Consider the following 22,902-nt stretch of genomic DNA (forward strand, 5'->3'; position numbering starts at 1 on the left):
CAAACCTGTGAAGATCCTATTTCCAAAGAAGATAAAACTTATATCCTCCAGGTGAGAACCTGACATCTTGCGGGGGGGGGGGGGGCATTATTTAGCCTCCTGTAGCTAAGCTAAAGTTCTCCCTACTCTTAAGACCGTACATCCTGTGCTTGCATAGTTTTTTCTTGAAAATGTTGTTATGATTTTTGGTTTTGCTTTTGTTTTGTCGGTTTTTTTTTAAAGATTTTATTTATTTGGGAGAGTGAGCAGAGCGAGACAGTATGTACTGAGTTGGGGGAGCAGCAGAGGGAGAGGGAGAAGCAGACTTCCTGCTGAGCAGGGAGCCCAGTGCTAGGCTCAATCCTAAGACCTTGAGATCATGACCTGAACCCAAGGAAGATGCTTAACTGACTGAGCCACCCAGGTGCTCTTGTTTTTGTTTTTGTTTTGTTTCGTTTTTTAAAAAAGATTTACTTATTTGAGGTGCTTGGGTGGCTCAGTGGGTTAAAGCCTCTGCCTTTGGCTCAGGTCATGATCCCAGGGTCCTGGGATCGAGCCCCGCATCGGTCTCTCTGCTCAGCAGGGAGCCTGCTCCCCGCCCCCCACCTGCCTCTCTGCCTACCTGTGATCTCTGTCAAATAAATAATAAAATCTTTAAAAAAAATTCATTTGAGAGAGAGTGGGCAAGTAGGTGGGGGGAGGAGCAGAGAGGAGAGAGAATCCCAAGCTGACTCCCCAAGGAACATGGAGCCCAAGCTCATGGTGCCCAATCTCATGACCCAAGATGATGACCTGAGCTGAAACCAAGAGTCAGATGCTCACCTGCCTGAGCCAGCCAGGTCCCCGAGTATTGCTGTTTTTATTCTTCCTGAAACATACTTTTCTCTGTGGTGTAATATAAGGGTCCTTTCACTTATGCCAGATTAAACTACTTTATCTTTTTCAGACTGAGTTAAAATAACACGTTTATTATTGATAGAATTGTGTGTATACCATTTTTGGATCCTCTTTTCCCTTATCTGTTTATCCGTTCCTGTGCTCCTACCATGTTGATATGATTACTGTGACTTTGTAATGTTTTTTTATAATGCTGAAGGCATTTACACTTATAAATTTCTCTGACACCAGATACTGCCTTCATTTCATGGCTTTGCTGTGAAGTGCTCCACTATTTATAGCTTTCTAGAGAATACAAAAATTCACTTTTCTTTTTTTTTTTTTTGTATTTTTAAAAAATTTATTTTCAGCGTAACAGTGTTCATTGTTTTGCACCACACCCAGTGCTCCATGCAGTACGTGCCCTCCCTATTACCCACCACCTGGTTCCCCAACCTCCCACCCCCCACCCCTTCAAAACCCTCAGGTTGTTTTTCAGAGTCCATAGTCTCTCATGGTTCACCTCCCCTTCCAGTTTCCCTCAACTCCCTCTCCTCTCCATCTCCCCATGTCCTCCATGTTCTTTGTTATGCTCCACAAATAAGTGAGACCATATGATACTTGACTCTCTCTGCTTGACTTATTTCGCTCAGCATAATCTCTTCCAGTCCCGTCCATGTTGCTATAAAAGTTGGGTTTTCATCCTTTCTGATGGAGGCATAATACTCCATCGTGTATATGGGCCACATCTTCCTTATCCATTCATCCCTTGAAGGGCATCTTGGTTCTTTCCACAGCTTGGCGACCGTGGCCATTGCTGCAATAAACATTGGGGTACAGATGGCCCTTCTTTTGACTACATCTGTATCTTTGGGGTAAATACCCAGCAGTGCAATTGCAGGGTCATAGGGAAGCTCTATTTTTAAAGAAATTCACTTTTCTTTTCTCCTGTGATGTACAGATCTAAGAGTGAGTTTTTAAATTTTCAGGTAGATATGATGCGTTTTATGTGTCACGCGTTAATGGTCTGTTTCTCATTTTCTTAGATTGTGAGTGAAGAATGCAGCTGGTAGAACATCTCCCTGCAACTGGTTTTCTTAGGTTTTTCTTTAACAGCTGTTACAGAACAGATTTTTATAATGTTCTCAGGACAAACCATCGTGTGGAGGGATTTAATATATAGAATGAGAAACATGTATAAATGTATACACATAATCACGTTTACTGATAATATTCAATTTTCATATATTCTCATGTATTCCTCACTAGATCTACCCATTTATGAGAGACCTGTTTTGAAGCATTATATTGTGCTTGTGTTTTAATTGCATCACTGTTAGCTTTTGCTCTATATTTTTAGCTGCTGTGTTGTTTGGCACACACCAGCTGATAGCTGTCACTACTCATAAATCGTGCCATAACAGAATAAGGCCCTACTCTTTCCCATCTAGTACTCTTAAGCTGTCCTAACTCTCACTCTAATTTTTACTGAGATTCTTTGTCCTGTTGGCTGCAGATCACTGTTCCTCGGCTTCTTTTCACTCTCACCTTAATAAGGAGACTTTTTACCCATTTTTTTCCCTAAACCTACCACCCTGTGAGATTCTAATACCACAGGTACATTGTGTATTTATTGTATTTATATATGTGTCTTACTTATAAAATAAACTTACACACGCACGAACCAACTCAATCCCTTTTTTAAAAAAATCTATTTATTTATTTATTTGATAGAGAGATCACAGGCAGGCAGAGAGAGAGGAGGAAGCAGGCTCGCCACTGAGCAGAGAGCCTGATGCGGAGCTTGAAACCGGGACCCTGAGACCATGACCCGAGCGGAAGGCAGAAGCTTAACCCACTGAGCCACCCAGGCGCCCCAGTGCGGTCCCTTTCAGCTAATAGTGCCTCCCACTGAGAATCACGTACTAGGTTCTCAGTAGAACAGTAGAACTTCCCTTATAATGTGTCTGTCCTATTTCAAGAATGCTTCTGTAGCAGCTACGTCAAACACGTACCATTTTCTACTGCTCACCACGTGTTCTGCTCCCTTTCATTCTCCCCACTGGTGGGCAGTATTATTTACAGTCTGATTAGAGTCTTTCCTTGAATATGTTCCTCCTATGGGTCATGTAGGTAATATAGTCTCTAAATCTGCATATATCTGCAAATATTTCTTTCTTTCTTTTTCCTTTTCTTTCTTTTTTTTTTTTTTTTTTTTTTTTTGACCGTGGCAGGTAAAAGTAAAATCTTTGGATAAAACATTCCCTTGTTCTAGTTTATTCTTTATCGGAGTCTGTGGCCACCCTGTACTGGCTTAATGCTGGAGGTGACTGGTTCCATGCCCATCCGATCCATTTTGCTCGGGAGGTAACTTGTTTTGTTTTGGTTTTGGTCAGAAGTTTATAAGAATTCCTCTTTCTCCTTGGTATTGATCGATTTCGTAGAATGTGCCTAAATGGGTCTTTCTGCACTGCATTGCCTTCATTCGTCAATTATCTTTTCCACATGTAGATTTAGGCCTTTCCTCAAGTGGGACAATTTCTCTTCTGTTACTTGAAAGCTTATTCTTTCTGCCTCTTGTTTTCTTCCAACACATCTATGAGCCATGTGTTATATATCTTTGATTTATCTATCAGCCTTTTCTTCCCTTATTACCCTTATGTTTCCGTATGCGTGCCCTTCTGTGCTTTGACATATTTCTTCCGGTAGATCTTCAAGCCGTAATTTGGGTCTCAACAGTGGCCATGCTGTTCTTTAATTATACTTCTAATTTAATTCTAAAATCATGAGAGTGTTAGTCCCAGCCAGACTTATCTGTCTTTGCATACTACGTTGTGTTTTAGCTCCAGTTGCGTCTTCTCCAGTAGCCTGTCTCGTCAGGTGCTTACTGTGTTCAAGTGTCTTCTCTCTTATTGGGCCCCTTACATGCATCTGTATTTGATTTCATCAGATTATTAGTGGCTTCTTCCTTGTAGGTGAAGAAGGGGCCGTATTAGGTGGTTAACTAGTCCCCCCCACCCCCCGCCCCCCATACTTCATACTCCAACCCCTAGGCAGTCTGCCTGGGCTTAATCGGCTTAAATTGCTCAACATGCCTCAACGACTGATTATCTTCAAGATGATTTATTTAACTTGGAAATTTTGCCTAATGTTTCTCACCAGAAAAGAGCACATTTTTAAGTTAGTTGACCCTTGGGGGCGTCTGGGTCACTCAGTCATTAAGAGTCTACCTTTGGCTCAGGTCCTCATCCTGGGGTCCCAGGGTGGAGCCCCGCATCGGGCTCCCAGCTCCACAGGGAGTCTGCTGCTTCTGCCCTGCTTGTGTTCCCTCTCTTGCTGTCTCTTTCTCTCTGTCAAATAAATAAAATCTTAAAAAAAAAATTAGCCGACCCTTGAGCAACACGGGGATTAACGGGGACAACCCACTGCATAGTCAAGAATGGGGGTTAACGGGGACAACCTACTGCATAGTCAAGATTGTGCATGTAACTTTTGACTCCCCCAAAACTTGATACTGATAGCCTCCTGTTGACCAGAGCCTGACTGATAACAGAAAGAGCCAACTAACACATACTTTGTATGTTATATGTACATTAAAGTAAGCTAAGAAAAAAATGTTAATTAAGAAGATCCTAAAGCTGGGAAAACATTTTTACAGGACTCCCCTGAATACTGAAAAAAAAAAAATGCTTATAAGTGGACCCATGCAGCTCAAACTCCTGTTGTTCAAGAGTTTCTGATGTTTAAAAACCAAAGGGACTTTTGTATTCCTTTATGAAACCTCAGCAAGAGGATTTTTTTTTTATTTCTTTATTTTCAGCGTGACAGTGTTCATTGTTTTAGCACCACACCCAGTGCTCCATGCAGTACGTGCCCTCCCTATTACCCACCACCTGGTTCCTCAACCTCCCACCCCCCCCGCCCCTTCAAAACCCTCTGGTTGTTTTTCAGAGTCCATAGTCTCTCATGGTTCACCTCCCCTTCCAGTTTCCCTCAACTCCCTCTCCTCTCCATCTCCCCATGTCCACCGTGTTCTTTGTTACCAGCAAGAGGATTTAACTCAGCAGTGAAGCCCTCAGAGGAGATCTCTCTCAGGGTTTCATACTCTCTGTGTTTCATACCTTTGTTACGACATTCCGAATGTCTTAGCAGAAATGTGCAGATAGGAAGGTAAGACACTGTAAACAGGGGAGAATTTCACCCACCCAGGCCCAAGTTCATTACAGTAAGTACTATAACAATTATAAGAATCCTTGGGGTAAGTCATCAGCACGTACGAACAGGAAAGATTAGCTTTATTTAATGACAGTCTGCCAGTATCTGTGAACTTGGGAGTTTCTATTTTCATCTATGTTTGAGAGCTCTGGTCTTCATTTTAAATCTCACAAAAATAGCATAGTGGGAATCAATTTAAGGCACACAGCCAGAAATATAGATAGGTTAGACGATCTCTTACATTTCACTGGTGCAAGATCTATTATTAACCAAGAGCAGGGGGAAAACATGCATTCGTGTAAAAACAGTGGCCTGTTACTGGTGGGGTCTCCTAAAACACAAAGCACATAAGCCTTTTCTCTGTGTGAAGGGAAGAATACAGACAGTTTGACCGTGAGGCTCGGCTCCAGAAATCTGGGCTGTGCAGACATCCCCAAGCCTCCAAGGGTGTGTGACAAGATTACAGTATGCAAGTCCGTGGGGTACCAGAGCTGACAAGGAAGACTGTGTTGGTGATAACCCCGCAGGAGAACCACAGCTCCCTGCCACCTGGCTGTCCCTCTCGCCCTCTCCACCTCTATCTGAGGCCCTGGAGGCCCCGCCCTCCCTGCTTCTGCAGGAAACCTGAAATCCACGTAGACCCTACAATCTGCAAGGCGGCTGCTGTTTTCTTTCTTCCCTCCTCTGCCTCTCTGTGTGTTTCTCTCTTGCTCAAGCACGCCCCCAATCTCTTTTAAATAAATAGTGGACACCAGCCTGGTACACTCACTCCACCCCTCCCCAGAACACCTGCTCTGCGGGGAGCCTGCCTCCAGGCTCTGGGTGCAGAGTAATTCATGAGCTCCACTTTGGGCCCCCTTGATTTCCTGCTTAGTTGGAGGAAGGGAGGCTCTCGTCCCTGCCTTGGGGTGCAGCTCCCACTCTGCCCTCTGGTACTCAGGGATGAGAGAGCACCGGCCATCTGGGGCCATGCTCCAGGCTACAGCAGGGCTGGATTATGCTAAACATTCCCCCCTGCTATGTGGCCCTAGGACTGTCCTGCCTGCTTGCTCTCCATACCCTCCAAAGTCGGACTTGGATCTTTGGCTTCTCTGCTTCCTGAGGCTGAAGTGCAGGAATCTGGAGCCACATCCACATCCTCCCTTCAATCCCATCCTTTGTACTGAATCATTATTAACGGTCCATCCTTATCAAAGCAGGATAAGCCATTAAGACGAAACCTTATGCCTCTCTGACCCCGGAAGGCATTTGAGTTTGTGGCTGAATAACAAAGTTCTCCAAAATCAATAAAAGAAGACCAGTTCTTTTTATGATAGGAGAGGGAGTCTGTGAACACACACAGGGGAAAATAAACGAGCTAAGGTTGCAGTCCCCTCGCCTGAGACGGTGTAATTGCTGAGGACTTACCCCGGCACAGTCTCCCGGAGATTAAAATTTCTTACAAAAAAGTAATGCTTGTGAAAATCTTATGTAAGCAAAAGCTTTATGTTTTATTTTGTATTTTTATTCTAGTCATTTTTGGGTTGTGCTAGGAATGACAGATGGCCGGGGCAGAGCGTCAGTTGAATTCTGTAAAAGGGGTTTTAAACCAGAAGGTGAATTCAGGCAAATCACCGATAAGTAGCCGTGACTTTCCCCATCAGAGCTTCTACTGAAAGGATACTTACCTACTACTAATTCCTTTAATTCTCACATGTTATTTTTATCTACGTTCTACTGAGGAAGAAGCTAGAGATTAGTGAGAAGAAACACAGCTTATAAATTGGAAAACCAGCTGGAATCCAGGTCTCTCTGGGCCCAAACACAACTTTATAATAGTCTCTGCTGCCTCTTCACATGTAGATAACATCAGAATTCATGGAAAAGGAAAAGAAGAGTAGATTTGCACTGTAGCTTTGAACTTGGAATTGCAGTAATTGTCACTCGGAAAACATAATGTAATCTGTGTTCGTGCTACTGCTCCGGTTCTAGAACTCTTCTGAAAGAATTTGCCATGAACGCTAACTGCTGAAATGCTTGCCTTTTAAAATTTGAATGAATAGGGGCACCTGGGTGGCTCCGTGGGTTAAAGCCTCTGCGTTCGGCTCAGGTCATGATCCCAGGGGTCCTGGGATCGAGCCCCGCTTCAGGCTCTCTGCTTGGCGGGGAGCCTGCTTCCTCCTCTCTCTCTGCCTGCCTCTCTGCCTACTTGTGATCTCTGCCTGTCAAATAAATAAATAAAATTTTTAAAAAAATTTGAAGGAATCATTTTAATTGTTATTAAGTTTATTTATACCTATCCTAAGTAGCATACTTTAGGTTTTCTGATTTTTCTCATCTCTGAATATTTTTTCCTAGGGTCAACGTCTTTTTGAAAAGTTGCTCCAACTGACTTCGCAAAATATTGAAATCAAGCTAGTGAGTGATGTGACCGCCGACTCAAAGGTATTAGAAGCCTTGAGATCAAAGGGTAAGGCCAAGGTCTCTGCGCTACTCTAGACCCGGGGTGGCGGGGGGGGGATTCCCTGAGGACAGCTGTCATTCTGCCTAAAATAATACGCGATTTCTTGATGGTCAGCCCATTGCACGACGTTTACTTCTTCTTTCTTCTTTGAAAAATAACCCGATTAAAGCCTGTAAATGAGAGACCTAATTAATCAATACGACTGGGAGGTTTTAAATAGTGTTGTCGCATATGAGTTGTTGCAAAATAATCTACTGGCCATTAAAGGATAATTAACTAGAAAGAAGACTCTTTCCCTCTCTGAACATTACAATGATATGATTCAAGAGCCACTTCTCATTCGAACAAACACTGGATTTCTGTTTTTCTCTTGCCCTTCAAATGGAAATCCTCCTCTTCTTTTAAAATAGTATAGTCAGATGGAGGCGTCTGGGAAACCCAGCCTAATTCCACAGAGAATATCATTCACAGGCCACTTTGCGATTTGTCTCCAAATCCCACGGAGACCAGGAATCCTTAGGAAATAACTTTCTTGACTTTGCTGTGTCTTCAGTAACAGAACTGTCCCTTCCAAATACTTCTCACGGGTTTATCAGAATGTTGGCCCTGTATTTACTATGGGAGATATAAGCCTCTGAATGGAAATGGCAGGTGTGGGCCCATGAAAATGCACAAGCTACCAGGTGTCCCCAGGAGAAGACGGGGCTTTGGCCCCAGGGGCAGTCTCCTGTGTGTGCTATTTAAACATGCTGGGCGGTGTTGCTTGTTATCTTCCCTGGTTATTAAGTGAAAACACTTTCTGAAAAACGTACCAGGCTATGAAGCAAAGGGTTGAGCCCAAGTAGTCTTTCCTTCTGCAAGAGAAAAGTTGGAAGCAACCAAACCTAAGGGAAGATGTAAATACACAGACTACATAAGCGTGGTCGGGCTTAGGTGTATTGCTTTTTCTGTCCATGGGAAAATCAGGGTAACTTAGGAGCTATTGTTAGGCCTGAAAAGCTTCACTGTGCTACCTGAGCACAGGATAATATTTCTGAAACACTAGAAAATACGTAGTTCAGTGGATTAACGTGAATTAGAAATGTGTTCCTTTTTTTAATCGTGTTATGTTAGTCACCATACAGTACATCATTAGTTTTCGATGTAGTGTTCCATAATTCATTGTTTGCATATAACACCCAGTGCTCCATGCAATCTGTGCCCTCCTGAATACCCATCACCGGGCTAGGCCATCCCCCACTCCCCTTCCCTCTGAAACTCTGTCTGTTTCCCAAAGTCCACAGTCTCTCATGGTTCGTCTCCCCCTCCGATTTCTCCCCCTTCATTTTTACCTTCTCTTGTCCTCCATGCTGTTCCTTATGTTCCACAAATACGTGAAACCGTGTGATAATTGACTTTCTCTGTTTGATTTATTTTACTCAGCATAATCTCTCCTGATCCCATCCAAGTTAATGCAAAAGTTGGGTATTCATCCTTTCTGGTGGCTGCCTGATATTCCATTGTATGTATGGACCACATCTTCTTGACCCATTCATCTGCTGAAGGGCATTTCGGCTTCTTCCACAGTTTGGTGACTGTGGCCATTGCTGCTATGAACGTTGGGGTGTATATGGCCCTTCTTTTCACTACAGCTGTATCTTTGGGGTAAATATCCAGCAGTGCAATTGCTGGGTCATGGGGTAGCTCTATTTTTGGCTTTTTGAGGAACCTCCACACTGTTTTCCAAAGTGTCTGTACCAACTTCCATTCCCACCAACAGTGTAAGAGGACTCTCCCCTCTCCATAACTTGTCCAACATTTGTTGTTTCTTGCCTTTTTGATTTTTGCCACTCTAACTGGTGTAAGGTGGTATCTGGTTTTGATTTGTGTTTTGTTTGATTTGCGTTCTTACTTTTCCTATTTAGAAAACACGAGATTGGGTTCCCACTACCTGAAAATCCATGAGCTGCCACGTTTTTAGGAATGGATGACTTTGGGCTAACTCTGGGCGCCTGTATTTGCTGATAAATTTCCCATGGTGTCTACTTCCATACAAACACACCCTACGTATACACAACACCTATATACACATAGACACCACGTAAGACACAAGCGCACCCCACATATACACACACACCCCAATCTCTTCTTTCACCTGAAAGGAATGAGATATTGTATGACAATTGTAAGTCAATTATAACAATTAGGAAAACATATATACCGACTGTGAGGACTGAGGGGTATGTCAGGTGCTGCTGAATATTTGGCACCTTAGATGCTCATTCACTATAAATGAATTTATGGGTAAAGTCCTTGACTACGGTTCTAGAGCGAACTATGAATTCAAGTTGCATTATAACCGTTGCTTCTCACAAAGGAGTTTCACGGTAAATTGGGTACAGTACTACGACTTGGGCTCTGTTAACGGTGCTAGGAGTTCTTCCCAAACGGAACCGATGATTTCCCTTTACAACCGGAGAGTAACGGACAGGACCCTCGTTTCCTGTCGCTGTCCCCTGTGTGCTTCTGGCCGGCCTGTCTGACTTCTGTTACTGCGCCTAAATGTGGCACCACACATAGTCATCACAGTGACTGTATTTCTCTCATCCTCTGGCAGAGACAAATTAGATAATAGCAGTGCATCGTAGAAATGTTTGTTACGAAACCATTTTATTTAATGAGTTAATTTTTATGAAATCATTTCCAATCTGGGTCGGAATACCTTTCTTTAGATTTATCATTTCTTTTTTTATGGAGAGATCCTGGTCTTCTGGTGAATTTCCAGGACGGTCTGGCCAGAAATAGTCCATGAATGACAGATAAGCATGAGACTAGCTATGAGCAACTTCAGCTGTGAGAAGTCACTGGGAATAGAAGCTGGTAACGTACAAGGTGAGAAGGGGTGAGTGAGGCTTCCCCAGGAAGTGGCAAGGATTTAGTGCGGGTGTGGGCCCAGCCAGGGAAAGGCTGGCCCACCAGGCCTCCGAGCCCTTCCTGGAGGCGGGGAGATCCCAGTCCCTTACAGATCCCAGCTCTCCACACCCCCCCACCCCCGCCCAGGACTGCTCCTCCACTCACAGGACTAAGACATTAGAAGGGTCACACACCCCCACCCCCAACGCCTCACACTGTGGCCCAGGGGGTGGGGTGCATTTGAAACCCTATGCTCCAGAAGTCCACGAGACCGGGGAGGGATTTCATTTTAGACAAGGCTCCCTGTGGGTTCAAACATTTACGCCACTGACTGACCTTTAGCACTCGTCCCCGTAAACCTCTGAAATGCAGCATGTTGGCTTAGCTGACGCTCTTCCTCTCCTCCCTTCCAGCCACAATCCCTTGATCTGGGTTCCCACGTGCCCAGCCACTCCTGGGTACATCCACGTCCGAGAAGGCACTCTGTTTGATGTGCGGGAAAGGACCCCATAAATGTTTTTCCATAGAAGTAAACTTGTTCTCCTAAATCTGGAGGCCTTTCAGATGGCTTCACGAGTTTTGTTTCTGGATTTTATCTGCTCCCAGTTGTCTTGGCTGGAGGATTAGTCAGGAAGCGATGAGGTCAGAGCTGAATGGACAGCGTATGGGAAATGGCTCCTGGCTGCCTCATTCCCCACAGACAAGCTGATGCGATGTGGGATTGTCACCAAGTCCTGCTCCTTCCTACACCCCTGCCGCACGGGGGGCCCACCCTGGCTGCGGGTGACTTCACCGGCCCTGCTCTTGTCTCCTAGCAGGTGCCTTGGAAGTCCCACCTCTCATCCAGCCACACCAAGGCTGTTTTGTACTATAAACCCTGTTGGGTTTGGTTTTGTTTTGTTTTGTTTTCAATTTCTAGCTATGTTTTTTAGCCATATGCAAAATATTATTTCTCAATCATATCACTGCGTTTTTCTAAGGCTGTGTTTTTTGGAGCAGCTTGAGGTGTACAACAACATAGAGGGGAAGATACGGGGATTTCCCAGGTACCCCTGTCCCAACACACACACAGCCTACCCTGTCACCATCATCACTCACCAGAGGGGGAGGTGTGTCCTCAAGGATGAGCCTATGTTGACCCTTCATCGTCACCCAAAGTCCACAGTTTCCCTTGGATTCATTCTTGGTGTTACACATTCTGCGGGTTTGGACACGTAGGTAGTGACGTACAACTATCATCATAACACCATACAGAGGATTTTCATGGCCCTAGAAGTCCTCTGTCCTCTGCCAGCCGTCTCCCCACTTACTGCGTTTTTAATCCTTATACTCTATTATTGTTGCAATGAAATATATAATTAATAATTTGTTGTCTTTCAAAACCATAGCAATTCAGTGTATGTTCTGGAATATGATGAAAATATTTGCTCCAATAGCCTACCAAAAATTAAGGCTAAAATACTGTTAAAATAGAAAATATAAATTTCACTTTGGGGAAAAACCAGACTTTGACTCGTTCACTGTCAGACGATAACTCTTTAATAGAATGACTCATGATGTAAAAGTCAGAAAGGATTGAAATCTGTGATCTAGAAATAAAGTTCACATGAATTTAAAAAACGTGCTTGAAACTGTTCAGGGTCCGAATGTCCTTTTCACTCTCATTCGTACCAATTTCTCTTGTTGGCTTTCCAGAGAGCTGAATGATAGTTGTGATTTTACAAGTACAGCCTGCTTTCCTGGGGCTCTGTTTCCTAACACATACTTTTCCTTGAACTTGAAATACCCTCTCTCTCATCAATTTTCGAGCTCCTGTTCATCCCTCAAGATCCATTTTAAGCCTCACTCATAAAGTCACCTTCAGACCTCCTTTCTCTTCCACAGTTGGTCTTCCCATCTTCTTTTCCTCCATTGTGCATTCATTAGTCATTCAACAACCACTCCTTGAACATCTGACAGGTGCCAGGAAGCTGCGCTTGAAAGCTAGAAAACCGACAAAGGCCTGAGCCTTCTGCAGACTCTGGAGAGTTTACAGTTTGCTAGAGTAGGTTGCCGTGAGTGAAATAAAATGATCAAGGAATTCTTGAAACATCCACGCAGAGTCCAAGTTTTCCGAAACACTTTCGGCGTCTGAGTCATGCATGCCTATGTTTTCCACCTGGCACCGTCCGCACCATCAAGATGCGGAGGGTGCTCTAACTTTAGAAACAGACGCTCTACTATTGTCTCTTTTCTCTGAGCAGACTTCCGTTCTGCTTGTTTCTGGACATTATTAGAAAATGTCAATGAAAGATAAATTCTGACAGTAACCAGGCCGCACAATCCTTCCTCAAAGATTCCTTAAGTGTTTTGCCGACTGAATATTAAGAAACTTCAGAAGCCCTGTCACACCACCAGGAATAACAGCCAAGACTTGAAGTGACAGCTCCGTCACAACCAACACCCGCTCTCAGCAATCGTAAGAGGCATCCCAGCGTCAGAGTTGTTAAAACGTAGAAACAGCAGGTTTTAGAACCAGTGACATAGGGTAGTGAAGGTTACTTTAAAATTCGGCAATAAATTTCAAAATCCAACCGAGAAGCCCTTAGTTTTAAAACGTAAATAAAAACCGACCATTCCTAGTACTGTACAGAGGGAGGTGGTTCTAGACCATGCCTCTCATCCCAGGGATTCTTTCTGGGGCAGTAGCCATCCTCTGAACAGAAACTCAGAGAATTCAGGCTCTGCTCATGCTTCGGGAACACCAGGGGGGTTTTACCAGAACTCTTGATGGCAAGTGTCTTCGGTGATAGGAAATGGTTCTGTCCGAACAAACAAACAAAAAGAAAAACTGTGCTTTATGACTTGAAATGGGGAAGAGGTTATGCAAACCAGATTTTTATACCAAAGTTTTATGGGAAAACAACATAATGAAATCAGAATCCCAAAATATACCAGAGACGAGACAGCCTCCTGGGGTAGACAAAGAAGAAATCAGAAACCATATCCAAAGAATAAAGCATTATGAAATCGCAACCCAAATGAAAAGAGACGTGGTCATCCTAAAAGCTTGGTTTTGAAAGGGAGAGGACTCTAAAACACTCCTAACTGGTAGGTTAAACTCTGTCATGGGTGCTGCTTGGATTTCCTCATTGCTGGTGATCAGCTCAGCTACGCAACAGAAAGAAATTCATCCTAGACTTGGGGGGACCTCCGACTGGACCTGCGCACTGGGCCCCTGTCTTGTGATGGTGCAGCTCATTGTGAGCTCAGGCCTGTTAGCCCAACCCTGGGTCAACTGGTGTTTCAAGCTCCCAGTCTGTTAGAATTAAACCTGTCTTCCTCTTGATCCCTTCTTTTGTGCGCCCGTAGACCTATGGGAGATCAAACCTTGAGCGTGGACCATCCTGCCTGAAGATGCTTGTGACGTCATTAAGGAGATTGTAGCAGAGCTCTTTTTTTATGGAGCTGTATTTCGTTCAGCTAGAGCATTAAGGTGTCGAGAATGTCTTCCCCTCTGGCTTCTTTAGATAGGTGGGTAGATGGATAACTGATAGGTAGACAGACAGACAGACAGATTTTCAGATCTTCGCTGTAGCATTAATGTGTCAAGAATTTTCCTCCTTGGTTTCCTTAGCTATAAAGATAAATAGACAGGGGCGCCTGGGTGGCTCAGTGGGTTAAAGCCTCTGCCTTCGGCTCGGGTCGTGATCCCAGGGTCCTGGGATCGAGCCCCGCATCGGGCTCTCTGCTCTTCAGGGAGCCTGCTTCCTCCTCTCTCTCTGCCTGCCTCTCTGCCTAGTTGTAATTTCTCTCTGTCAAATAAATAAAATATTAAAAAAAAAAAAAAAGATAAATAGACAGATGAAAACATGGATGGATGGATAGACAGATCTTCAAATCTGCTAGAGATTTAAAAATTAAAGTTCTAGGCTTCACAATGGTTTGTTTTTGTTTTTGTTTTTAGATTTTATTTATTTATTTTGATAGACAGAAATCCCAAGTAGGCAGAGAGAGAGGAGGAAGCAGGCTCCCCATTGAGCAGAGAGCCGGATACAGGGCTCTATCCCGGGACCCTGGGATCATGACCCAAGCCAAAGGCAGAGGCTTTAACCCACTGAGCCACCCAGGTGTCCCTTTCACAATGTTTTTATCCATGTTGTTTCTTCCTGTTACTCTTTGTGAAGGCAAAACAAAGTGTGGCCTTTGAGTGGACTCTCAACTTCTGTATTGGCCCCCAGCCTCCCCCACCATGTGCTCCTTTTGTGTTCCTTTTCTGAATTTATTTTTTATTTTTTATTAACCTATACTGTATTATTAGTCCCAGGGGTACAGGTCTGTGAATCACCAGGTTTACACACTTCACAGCACTCACCGTAGCACATACCTTTCCCAATGTCCATAACCCCACCACCGTTTCCCAATTCCCCTCCCCCCCGGCAACCATCAGTTTGTTTTGTAAGATTGAGTCTCTTATGATTTGTCTCCCTCCCAATCCCATCTTGTTTCATTTTTTCTTTCCCTACCCCCAAAACCCTACTTTGCCTCTCAACTTCCTCATATCAGGGAGATCAGATGATAATTGTCTTTCTCTGATTTACTTATTTTGGTCAGCACAATACCCTCTAGTTCCATTCATGTCATCGCAAATGACATGATGGCTTTTGATTTCTTTTGATGGCTGCATAGTATTCCATTGTATATATATACCCCACATATTCTTTATCCATTCATCTGTTGATGGACATCTAGGTTCTTTCCATAGTTTGGCTATTGTGGACATTGCTGCTATAAATATTCGGGTGCACGTGCCCCTTCAGATCACTACATTTGTAACTTTAGGGTAAACACCCAGTAGTGTGATTTCTGGGTTGTAGGGTAGCTCTATTTTCAACTTTTTGAAGAACCTCTGTGCTGTTTTCCAGAGTAGGTGCACCAGCTTGCATTCCCACCAACAGTGTAGGAGGGTTCCCCTTTCTCCATATCCTTGCCAGCATCTGCTCTTTCCTGACTGGTTAATTTTAGCCATTCTGACTGGTGGTATCTCACTGTAGTCTTGATTTGTATTTCCCTGATGCCGAGTGCTGTGGAACACTTTCTCATGTGTCTGTTGGCCATCTGGATGTCTTCTTTGCACAAATGTATGTCCATGTCCTCTACCCATTTCTTGATTGGATTATTTGTTCGTTGGGTGTTGAGTTTGATAAATTCTTTATAGATTTTGGATACTAGCTCTTTATCTGACATGTCATTTTCAAAAATCTTCTGCCATTCTGTTGGTTGTCTTTTGGCTTTGTTTTTTGCTGTGCAAAAGCTTTTGATCTTGATGAAATCCCAATAGTTCATTTTTGCCCTGCTTCCTTGCCTTTGGCGATGTTTCTAGGAAGAAGTTGCTGCGGCTGAGGTCAAAGAGGTTGCTGCCTGTGTTCCCCTCAAGGATTTTGATGGATTGCTATCTCACATTGAGGTCTTTCATCCATTTGGAGTCTATTTTTCTGTGTGGTGTAAGGAAATGATCCAGTTTCATTTTTCTGCATGTGGCTGTCCAATTTTCCCAACACCATTTGTTGAAGAGTTTATCTTTTTTCCATTGGACATTCTTTCCTGCTTTGTCAAAGATTAGCTGACCATAGAGTTGAGGGTCTATTTCTGGGCTCTCTATTCTGTTCAGCTGATCTGTGTGTCTGTTTTTGTGCCAGTACCATACTGTCTTGATGACAACAGCTTTGTAATAGAGCTTGAAGTCCGGAATTGTGATGCCACCAACTTTGGCTTTCTTTTTCAACATTCCTCTGGCTATTTGAGGTCTTTTCTGGTTCCATACAAATTTTAGGATTATTTGTTCCATTTCTCTGAAAAAAAAATGGATGGTATTTTGATAGGGATTGCATTAAACGTGTAGATTGCTTTAGGTAGCATAGACATTTTCACAATATTTATTCATCCAATCCATGAGCATGGAACATTTTTCCATTTCTTTTAAGTCTTCCTCAGTTTCTTTCATGAGTACTTTATAATTTTCTGAGTACAGATTCTTTGCCTCTTTGGTTAGGTTTACTTTTAGGTTTTGGGTGCATTTGTAAATGGGATTGACTCCTTAATTTCTCTTTTTTCTGTCTTGTTGCTGTATAGAATGCAACTGATTTCTGTGCATTGATTTTATATCCTGACATATTACTGAATTCCTGTACAAGTTCTAGCAGTTTAGGAGTGGAATCTTTTGGGTTTTTCCACATAAAGTATATCATCTGCAAAGAGTGATAGTTTGACTTCTTCTTTGCCAATTTGGATGCCTTTAATTTCTTTTTGTTGTCTGGTTGCTGAGGCTAGGACTTCTAGTACTATGTTGAATAGCAGTGGTGATAATGGATATCCCTGCCATGTTCCTGACCTTAACGGAAAAGCTTTCAGTTTTTCTCCATTGAGAATGATATTTGCGGTGGGTTTTTCATAGATGGCTTTGATAATATTGAGGTATGTGCCCTCTATCCCTACACTTTGAAGAGTTTTGATCAGGAAGGGATGCTGTACTTTGTCAAATGCTTTTCCAGCATCTGTTGAGAGTATCATATGGTCCTTGTTCTTTCTTTTATTAATGTGTTGTATCACATTGATTGATTTGCAGATGTTGAACCAACCTTGCAGCCCTGGAATAAATCCCATTTGGTCGTAGTGAATAATCCTTTTAATATAATGTTGGATCCTATTGGCTGGTATTTTGGTGAGAATTTTCGCATCTGTGTTCATCAAGGATATTGGTCTGTAGTTCTCTTTTTTGGTGGGGTCCTTGTCTGGTTTTGGGATCAAGGTGATGCTTGACTCATAAAATGAGTTTGGAAGTTTTCCTTCCTTTTCTGTTTTTGGAGTTTCAGAAGACTAGGTATTCATTCTTCTTTAAATGCTTGGTGGAATTCCTAGGGGAATTCTACCATCTGACCCTGGGCTCTTGTTAGGAGATTTTTGATGACTGCTTCAATCTCCTTACTGGGTATGGGTCTGTTCAGGTTTTCTATTTCATCCTGGTTCAGTTGTGGTAGTTTATATGTCTCTAGGAATGTATCCATTTCTTCCAGATTGTCAAATTTTATGGCGTATAATTGCTCATAATATGTTCTTATAATTGTTTGTACTTCTTTGGTGTTGGTTGTGATCTTTCCTCTTTCCTTCATGATTTTATTTTTTGGGTCCTTTCTCTTTTCTTTTTGATAAGTCTGACCAGGGGGTTATCAACTTATTAATTCTTTCAAAGAACCAGCTCCTAGTTTTGTTGATATGTTCTATTTTTTTTTTTTTTGTTTCTATTTCATTGATTTATGCTCTTTATTATTTCTCTTTTCCTGCTGGGTTTAGGCTTTCTTTGTTGTTCTTTCTCCAGCTCCTTTAGGTGTAGGGTTAGGTTGTGTATTTGAGACTTTTCTTGTTTCTTGAGAAAGGCTTGTATCACTATCTGTTTTCCTCTCAGGACTGCTTTTGCTGTGTCCCACAGATTTTGAATCATTGTGTTTTCATTATCATTTGCTTCCATGAGTTTTTTCAATTCTTCTTCAATTTCCTGATTGACCCATTCATTCATTAGTAGGATGCTCTTTAGCCTCCATGTATTTGGGTTCTTTCCAACTTTCCTCTTGTGATTAAGTTCTAGCTTCAGAACATTATGGTCTGAAAATATGCAGGGAATGATCCCAATCTTTTGGTACTGGTTGAGACCTGATTTGTGACCCAGGATGTGATCTATTCTTGAGAATGTTCCACGTGCACTAGAGAAGAATGTGTATTCTGTTGCTTAGGGATGGAATGTTCAGAATATATCTGTGATGTCCATCTGGTCCAGTGTGTCCTTTAAGGCCTTTATTTCCTTGTTGATCTTTTGCTTGGATGATCTCTCCATTTCAGTGAAGGGGGTGTTAAAGTCCCCAACTATTACTGTATTATTATTGATGTGTTTCTTTGATTTTGTTATTAATTGGTTTATGTAGTTGGCTGCTCCCATGTTAGGGGCATAGATATTTTAACTTCTTAGATCATCTTGTTGGACAGGCCCTTCAAGTATGATATAGTGTCCTTCCTCATCTCTTATTATAGTCTTTGGCTTAAAATCTAATTGATCTGATATAAGGATTGCCACCCCAGCTTTCTTTTGATATCCATTAGCATGGTCAATTGTTTTCCACCCCTTCACTTTAAATCTGGAGGTGTCTTTGGGTCTAAAATGAGTTTCTTGTAGACAGCGTATTGATGGTTTGTTTGTTTTTTTAAGATTTTTTTTTTAAGATTTTATTTATTTGTCGTAACAAGAGCACAAGCAGGCAGAGTGGCAGGCAGAGGCAGAGAGAGAAACAGGCTCCCTGCTGGACAAGGAGCCCGATGTTGGACTCGAACCTAGGACCCTCGGATCATGACCTGAGCTGAAGGCAGAGGCTTAACTGACTGAGCCACCCAGGCATCCCAGGTTTTGTTTTTTTAATCCATTCTGATACCCTGTGTCTTTTGATTGGGGCATTTAGCCCATTTACATTCAGGGTAACTATTGTGAGATATGAATTTAGTGCCATTGTATTGTATCTAAGGTGACTGTTACTGTATATTGTCTCTGTTCCTTTCTGGTCTACTACTTTTAGGCTCTCTCTTTGCTGAGAGGACCCCTTTCAATATTTTCCGGAAAGCTGGTTTTGTGTTTACAAACTCTTAGTTTTTGTTTGTCCTGGAAGCTTTTTATCTCTCCTTTTATTTTCAATGATAACCTAGCTGACTATAGTATTCTTGGCTGCATGTTTTTCTCATTTAGTGCTCTGAATATATCATGCCAGTTCTTTCTGGCCTGCCAGGTCTCTGGAGAGTCTGCTGCCAATCTAATTTTTTTATTGTTGTTGTTAGAGAGAGAAAGCACAGGCAGACAGAGTGGTAGGCAGAGGCAGAGGGAGAAGCAGGCTCCCTGCCGAGCAAGGAGCCCGATGTGGGGCTCGATCCCAGGATGCTGGGATCGTGATCTGAACTGAAGGCAGCTGCTTAACCAACTGAGCCACCCAGGCGTCCCCAATCTAATATTTTTACCATTGTATGTTACAGACTTCTTGTCCTGGGCTGCTTTCAGGATTTTCTCTTTGTCACTAAGACTTGCAAGTCTTACTACTAGGTGACGTGGTGTGAACCTATTCTTATTGATTTTGAGGGGGGTTCTCTTCACCTCCTGGATTTTGATGCTTGTTCCCTTTGCCATATTATGGAAATTCTCTACAATAATTTACTCCAATATACCTTCTGCTCCCCTCTCTCTTTCTTCTTCTTCTGGGATCCCAATGATTCTAATATTGTTTCATCTTATGGTATCACTTATCTTTCAAATTCTCCCCTCGTGGTCCAGTAGTTGTTTGTCTCTGTTTTGCTTAGCTTCTTTATTCTCCATCATTTGGTCTTCTACATCACTAATTCTCTCTTCTGCCTCATTTATCCTAGCAGTAAGAGCCTCCATGTTTGAACCTCATTAATAGCTTTTTTGATTTCAGCTTGGTTAGATTTTAGTTCTTCAATTTCTCCATAAAGGGCTTTTATTTCTCCAGACAGGTTTTTCTAAGGAAGGAAGATTCCATTCTTTTTGGAGCCCAGCTAGCACCTTGAGAGTTGTCATTCTGAACTCTAGCTCTGACATATTATCAACATCCACATTGATTAGGTTCCTAGACTTTGGTACTGCCTCTTGTTTGTTTGTTTGTTTTTTGTGGTGAGTTTTTCCACCTTGTCATTTTATCCAGATAAGAATATATGAATGAGGGGCGCCTGGGTGGCTCAGTGGGTTAAAGCCTCTGCCTTCAGCTCAGGTCTGATCCCAGAGTCCTGGGATCGAGACCCATGTCAGGCTCTCTGCTCAGCGGGGAGCCTGCTTCCCTCTCTCTCTCCCTCTGCCTGCCTCTCTGCCTACTGGTGATCTGTCTGTCAAATAAATACATAAAATCAAAAAAAAAAAAAAAAAGAAGAAGAATATATGAATGAGAGAATAAAATACTAAAAGGGTGGCAAAGACCCCAGAAAAATGTGTGTTAACCAAATCAGAAGAGACCCCAAATCATGGGGAGAAGAAGGGGTAAAAAGTTAAAAAAAAATTTAAAAAAGAAAAAAGAAAATATATGTATTAGAGTGGTGAATAGAACAGAGCCACTCACCTGATTTTGGGAGTATTTTTGTCTCTTAGAAGAAACTACCTCCCAAATTTTAAAGAAAGAAAAACATACACACATACACACACACACACACACACACACACATAAATAAGGGTAAACACAATAAAGGTATGGAATATGACTATAAAGATGAAAAATTTTTAAAAAAATTCCAAAGAAGGAGTTGATAAGATAAATTGGTTGGGAAAAGAAAGAAAAAAAAAGTGGAGAGAATTTGCTCAGGCTGGAGACTAGAACAAACCCTGTGCTAGATTTAGGGTATATTTTGATCTGTTAGAAGAAGTTGTATCCTAAAAATTTTTAGAAGAAAAAACCCTATGTGTATCCAAAAGATAAAGTGAGATACAATGAAGGATAAAATATGACTATAATAATAAAGTTTCAAAAAGATTTTTTTAAGAAATGTATTGCTAAGATAAACTAGTTTAAAAATGTTAAAAGAGGAAAGAGTAAAAGTTATAAAATTAGAATAAGAAAAAAATAAAATTAAAAAAAAATTTAATGAACTTTGCCAGACTAAAGAATCATGGGGAGAAAGCCACGAATTCCATGCTTTGCTTTCCCCTCCTCTGGAATTCCACTGTTCTCCTTGATCAGTGAACTTGGTCTTGGCTGGATGTTCTTGCTGGTCTTCTGCATTAGGGGCCTGTTGTAGTGATTCTTAAGTGTCTTAAGTGATTCTTAAGGGCGGAATTACACTGCCCTTGCCAGGGGCTGGGCTAAGTAATCTGCCGCCGTTCACTCCAGGGAGCTTTTGTTCCCTGAATGCTTTTCGTAGAGCTCTGGAGTACAAGAACGAAGATGGCAGCCTCCCAGTCTCAGGCCTGGATGAGCCGAGAGCTTGGGGCCTCACTCCTCAGTGCACCCTTGGAAAAAGCCATCAGTCCCTCCCATCTTCCTGGTCTCTGGCCACACTCCAAGCTCACCCGGCCTGTGACGGAGTTTTCCTGTCTCTGGTGCATGGCACCATTTGGAGTCTCCAAACCCAACAGATCTCTGCCACTCTTCCAGAGGGGGTCTCCCCGGATCTGCCACTCGTGGGGTCCCCACTCAAAGAGCAGTGGCCCGACTGTGCTGCAGATCACAGTTTAAGGTACCCCGAGCTGAGAGCTCACTCCTCTGCTCCATCTCTATAGCCAACTTCCCCACTCCAACACCGGCAAGCTCTGCTACACGCAGACACGCCTGATCCCTCTGTGACCACGCGGGACCTGAGACCACACTGTCCCCGAGAGGGCTCCACCCTGCTTAGCCTCTGGAGCGACGTCCCTCAGTGGAGCAGATTCCGGAAGTTCTGATTTCGTGCTCCGTGGTCCTCTGCTTGCCGGGAGCCGGCCCCTCCCCCCGCGGTCTAGGTTCCCATCACTTCGGATTCACTTCTCCGCAGGTCCTACCTCTCAGAAAGTGGTCGATTTTCTGTTTCTAGAATTGCTGCTCTTCTTCTCTTCGCTCTCCTGTTGGGTTTGTAGGTGTTTGGAACGGTTTGATGACGATCTAGCTGACCTCCTGCGACCTGATGTCGTCTCAGCCTGCTGCTCCGCCGCTGTCTTCTCCTTTTGTGAATTTGTCACACATTTGCCGGGTGACTGGCTCAAACAGAGGCTGTGGTTTGAGTGAACCAAACCTCAGTGGTCCCTCCTTACCACTGTATGTCAACGAGTGAACTAATTAGAGCCTTACCCATGTTGGTGAACAGACAAGAGCAAAAGGATCCTAATGAGCCCTGGCTGGGCATCCCCAGCTCATCTTGGCTTCCCATCCACAAAGCGTGGAACAAAGAGCAAATATTTAACTGACATTTTCTTGCGACTACGTCTGTGCCTTTAAGTCAGAATTTTAATATTTGAAATAAGACTAAAGCCCTTGCACTCATAGCAACAACTTCCTTTTTTAATGGAGCATCAATTATATTTTATATCTGTGTGGTTGTTTAATGACCTGGTTAGAACACGAAATGAAAATAAGCAGCTACACATATTAAACGTAGCATTTATGCTTTTTAGAATTATTCAGATTTGGGGTTGCCAAGTTTTACTATTGTCACTAGTCTTCTGAAACTCCCAAGATATTTCTTGTAAAAGAAAATATGGTTCTAACCATGAGAAAATTTATCAGATTTATAGGTATGTAGAATAGAGAGATGGTTTCAAGTCAAAAGGATAGCAAATAACTTTGGTAGCAAACCTTCTGTTCCCTTAATTCCTGATTTTATTTTTGAATTATTGGCTCAAAATACTAGGGGAAAAAAAGATTACCACAGAATAGTCTCATAGTTGGTAGAGCTCCATCTGGGTGATTCTAATTACTTTTCTAGTCAGCTAGAACGAATGCTAGTTCTGGAGA

At 42.7% G+C, this 22,902-nt stretch overlaps 1 protein-coding gene across 3 annotated transcripts in view; it reads left to right on the plus strand.

Annotated features, from left to right (window-relative positions):
* PLD5 (phospholipase D family member 5) overlaps positions 1-22,902 on the plus strand; it is a 400,444-nt gene that overhangs the window by 222,917 nt on the left and 154,625 nt on the right. For all 3 annotated transcript variants that reach the window (XM_045981914.1, XM_045981916.1, XM_045981915.1), the window contains exon 4: positions 7,408-7,519. In XM_045981914.1, coding sequence (XP_045837870.1) covers positions 7,408-7,519 — 112 coding nt within the window. The remainder of the gene's footprint in view (positions 1-7,407; positions 7,520-22,902) is intronic.

The sequence above is a fragment of the Meles meles genome, chromosome 17 (assembly GCF_922984935.1).
Source record: "Meles meles chromosome 17, mMelMel3.1 paternal haplotype, whole genome shotgun sequence".
Classification (NCBI taxonomy): Eukaryota; Metazoa; Chordata; class Mammalia; order Carnivora; family Mustelidae; genus Meles; species Meles meles.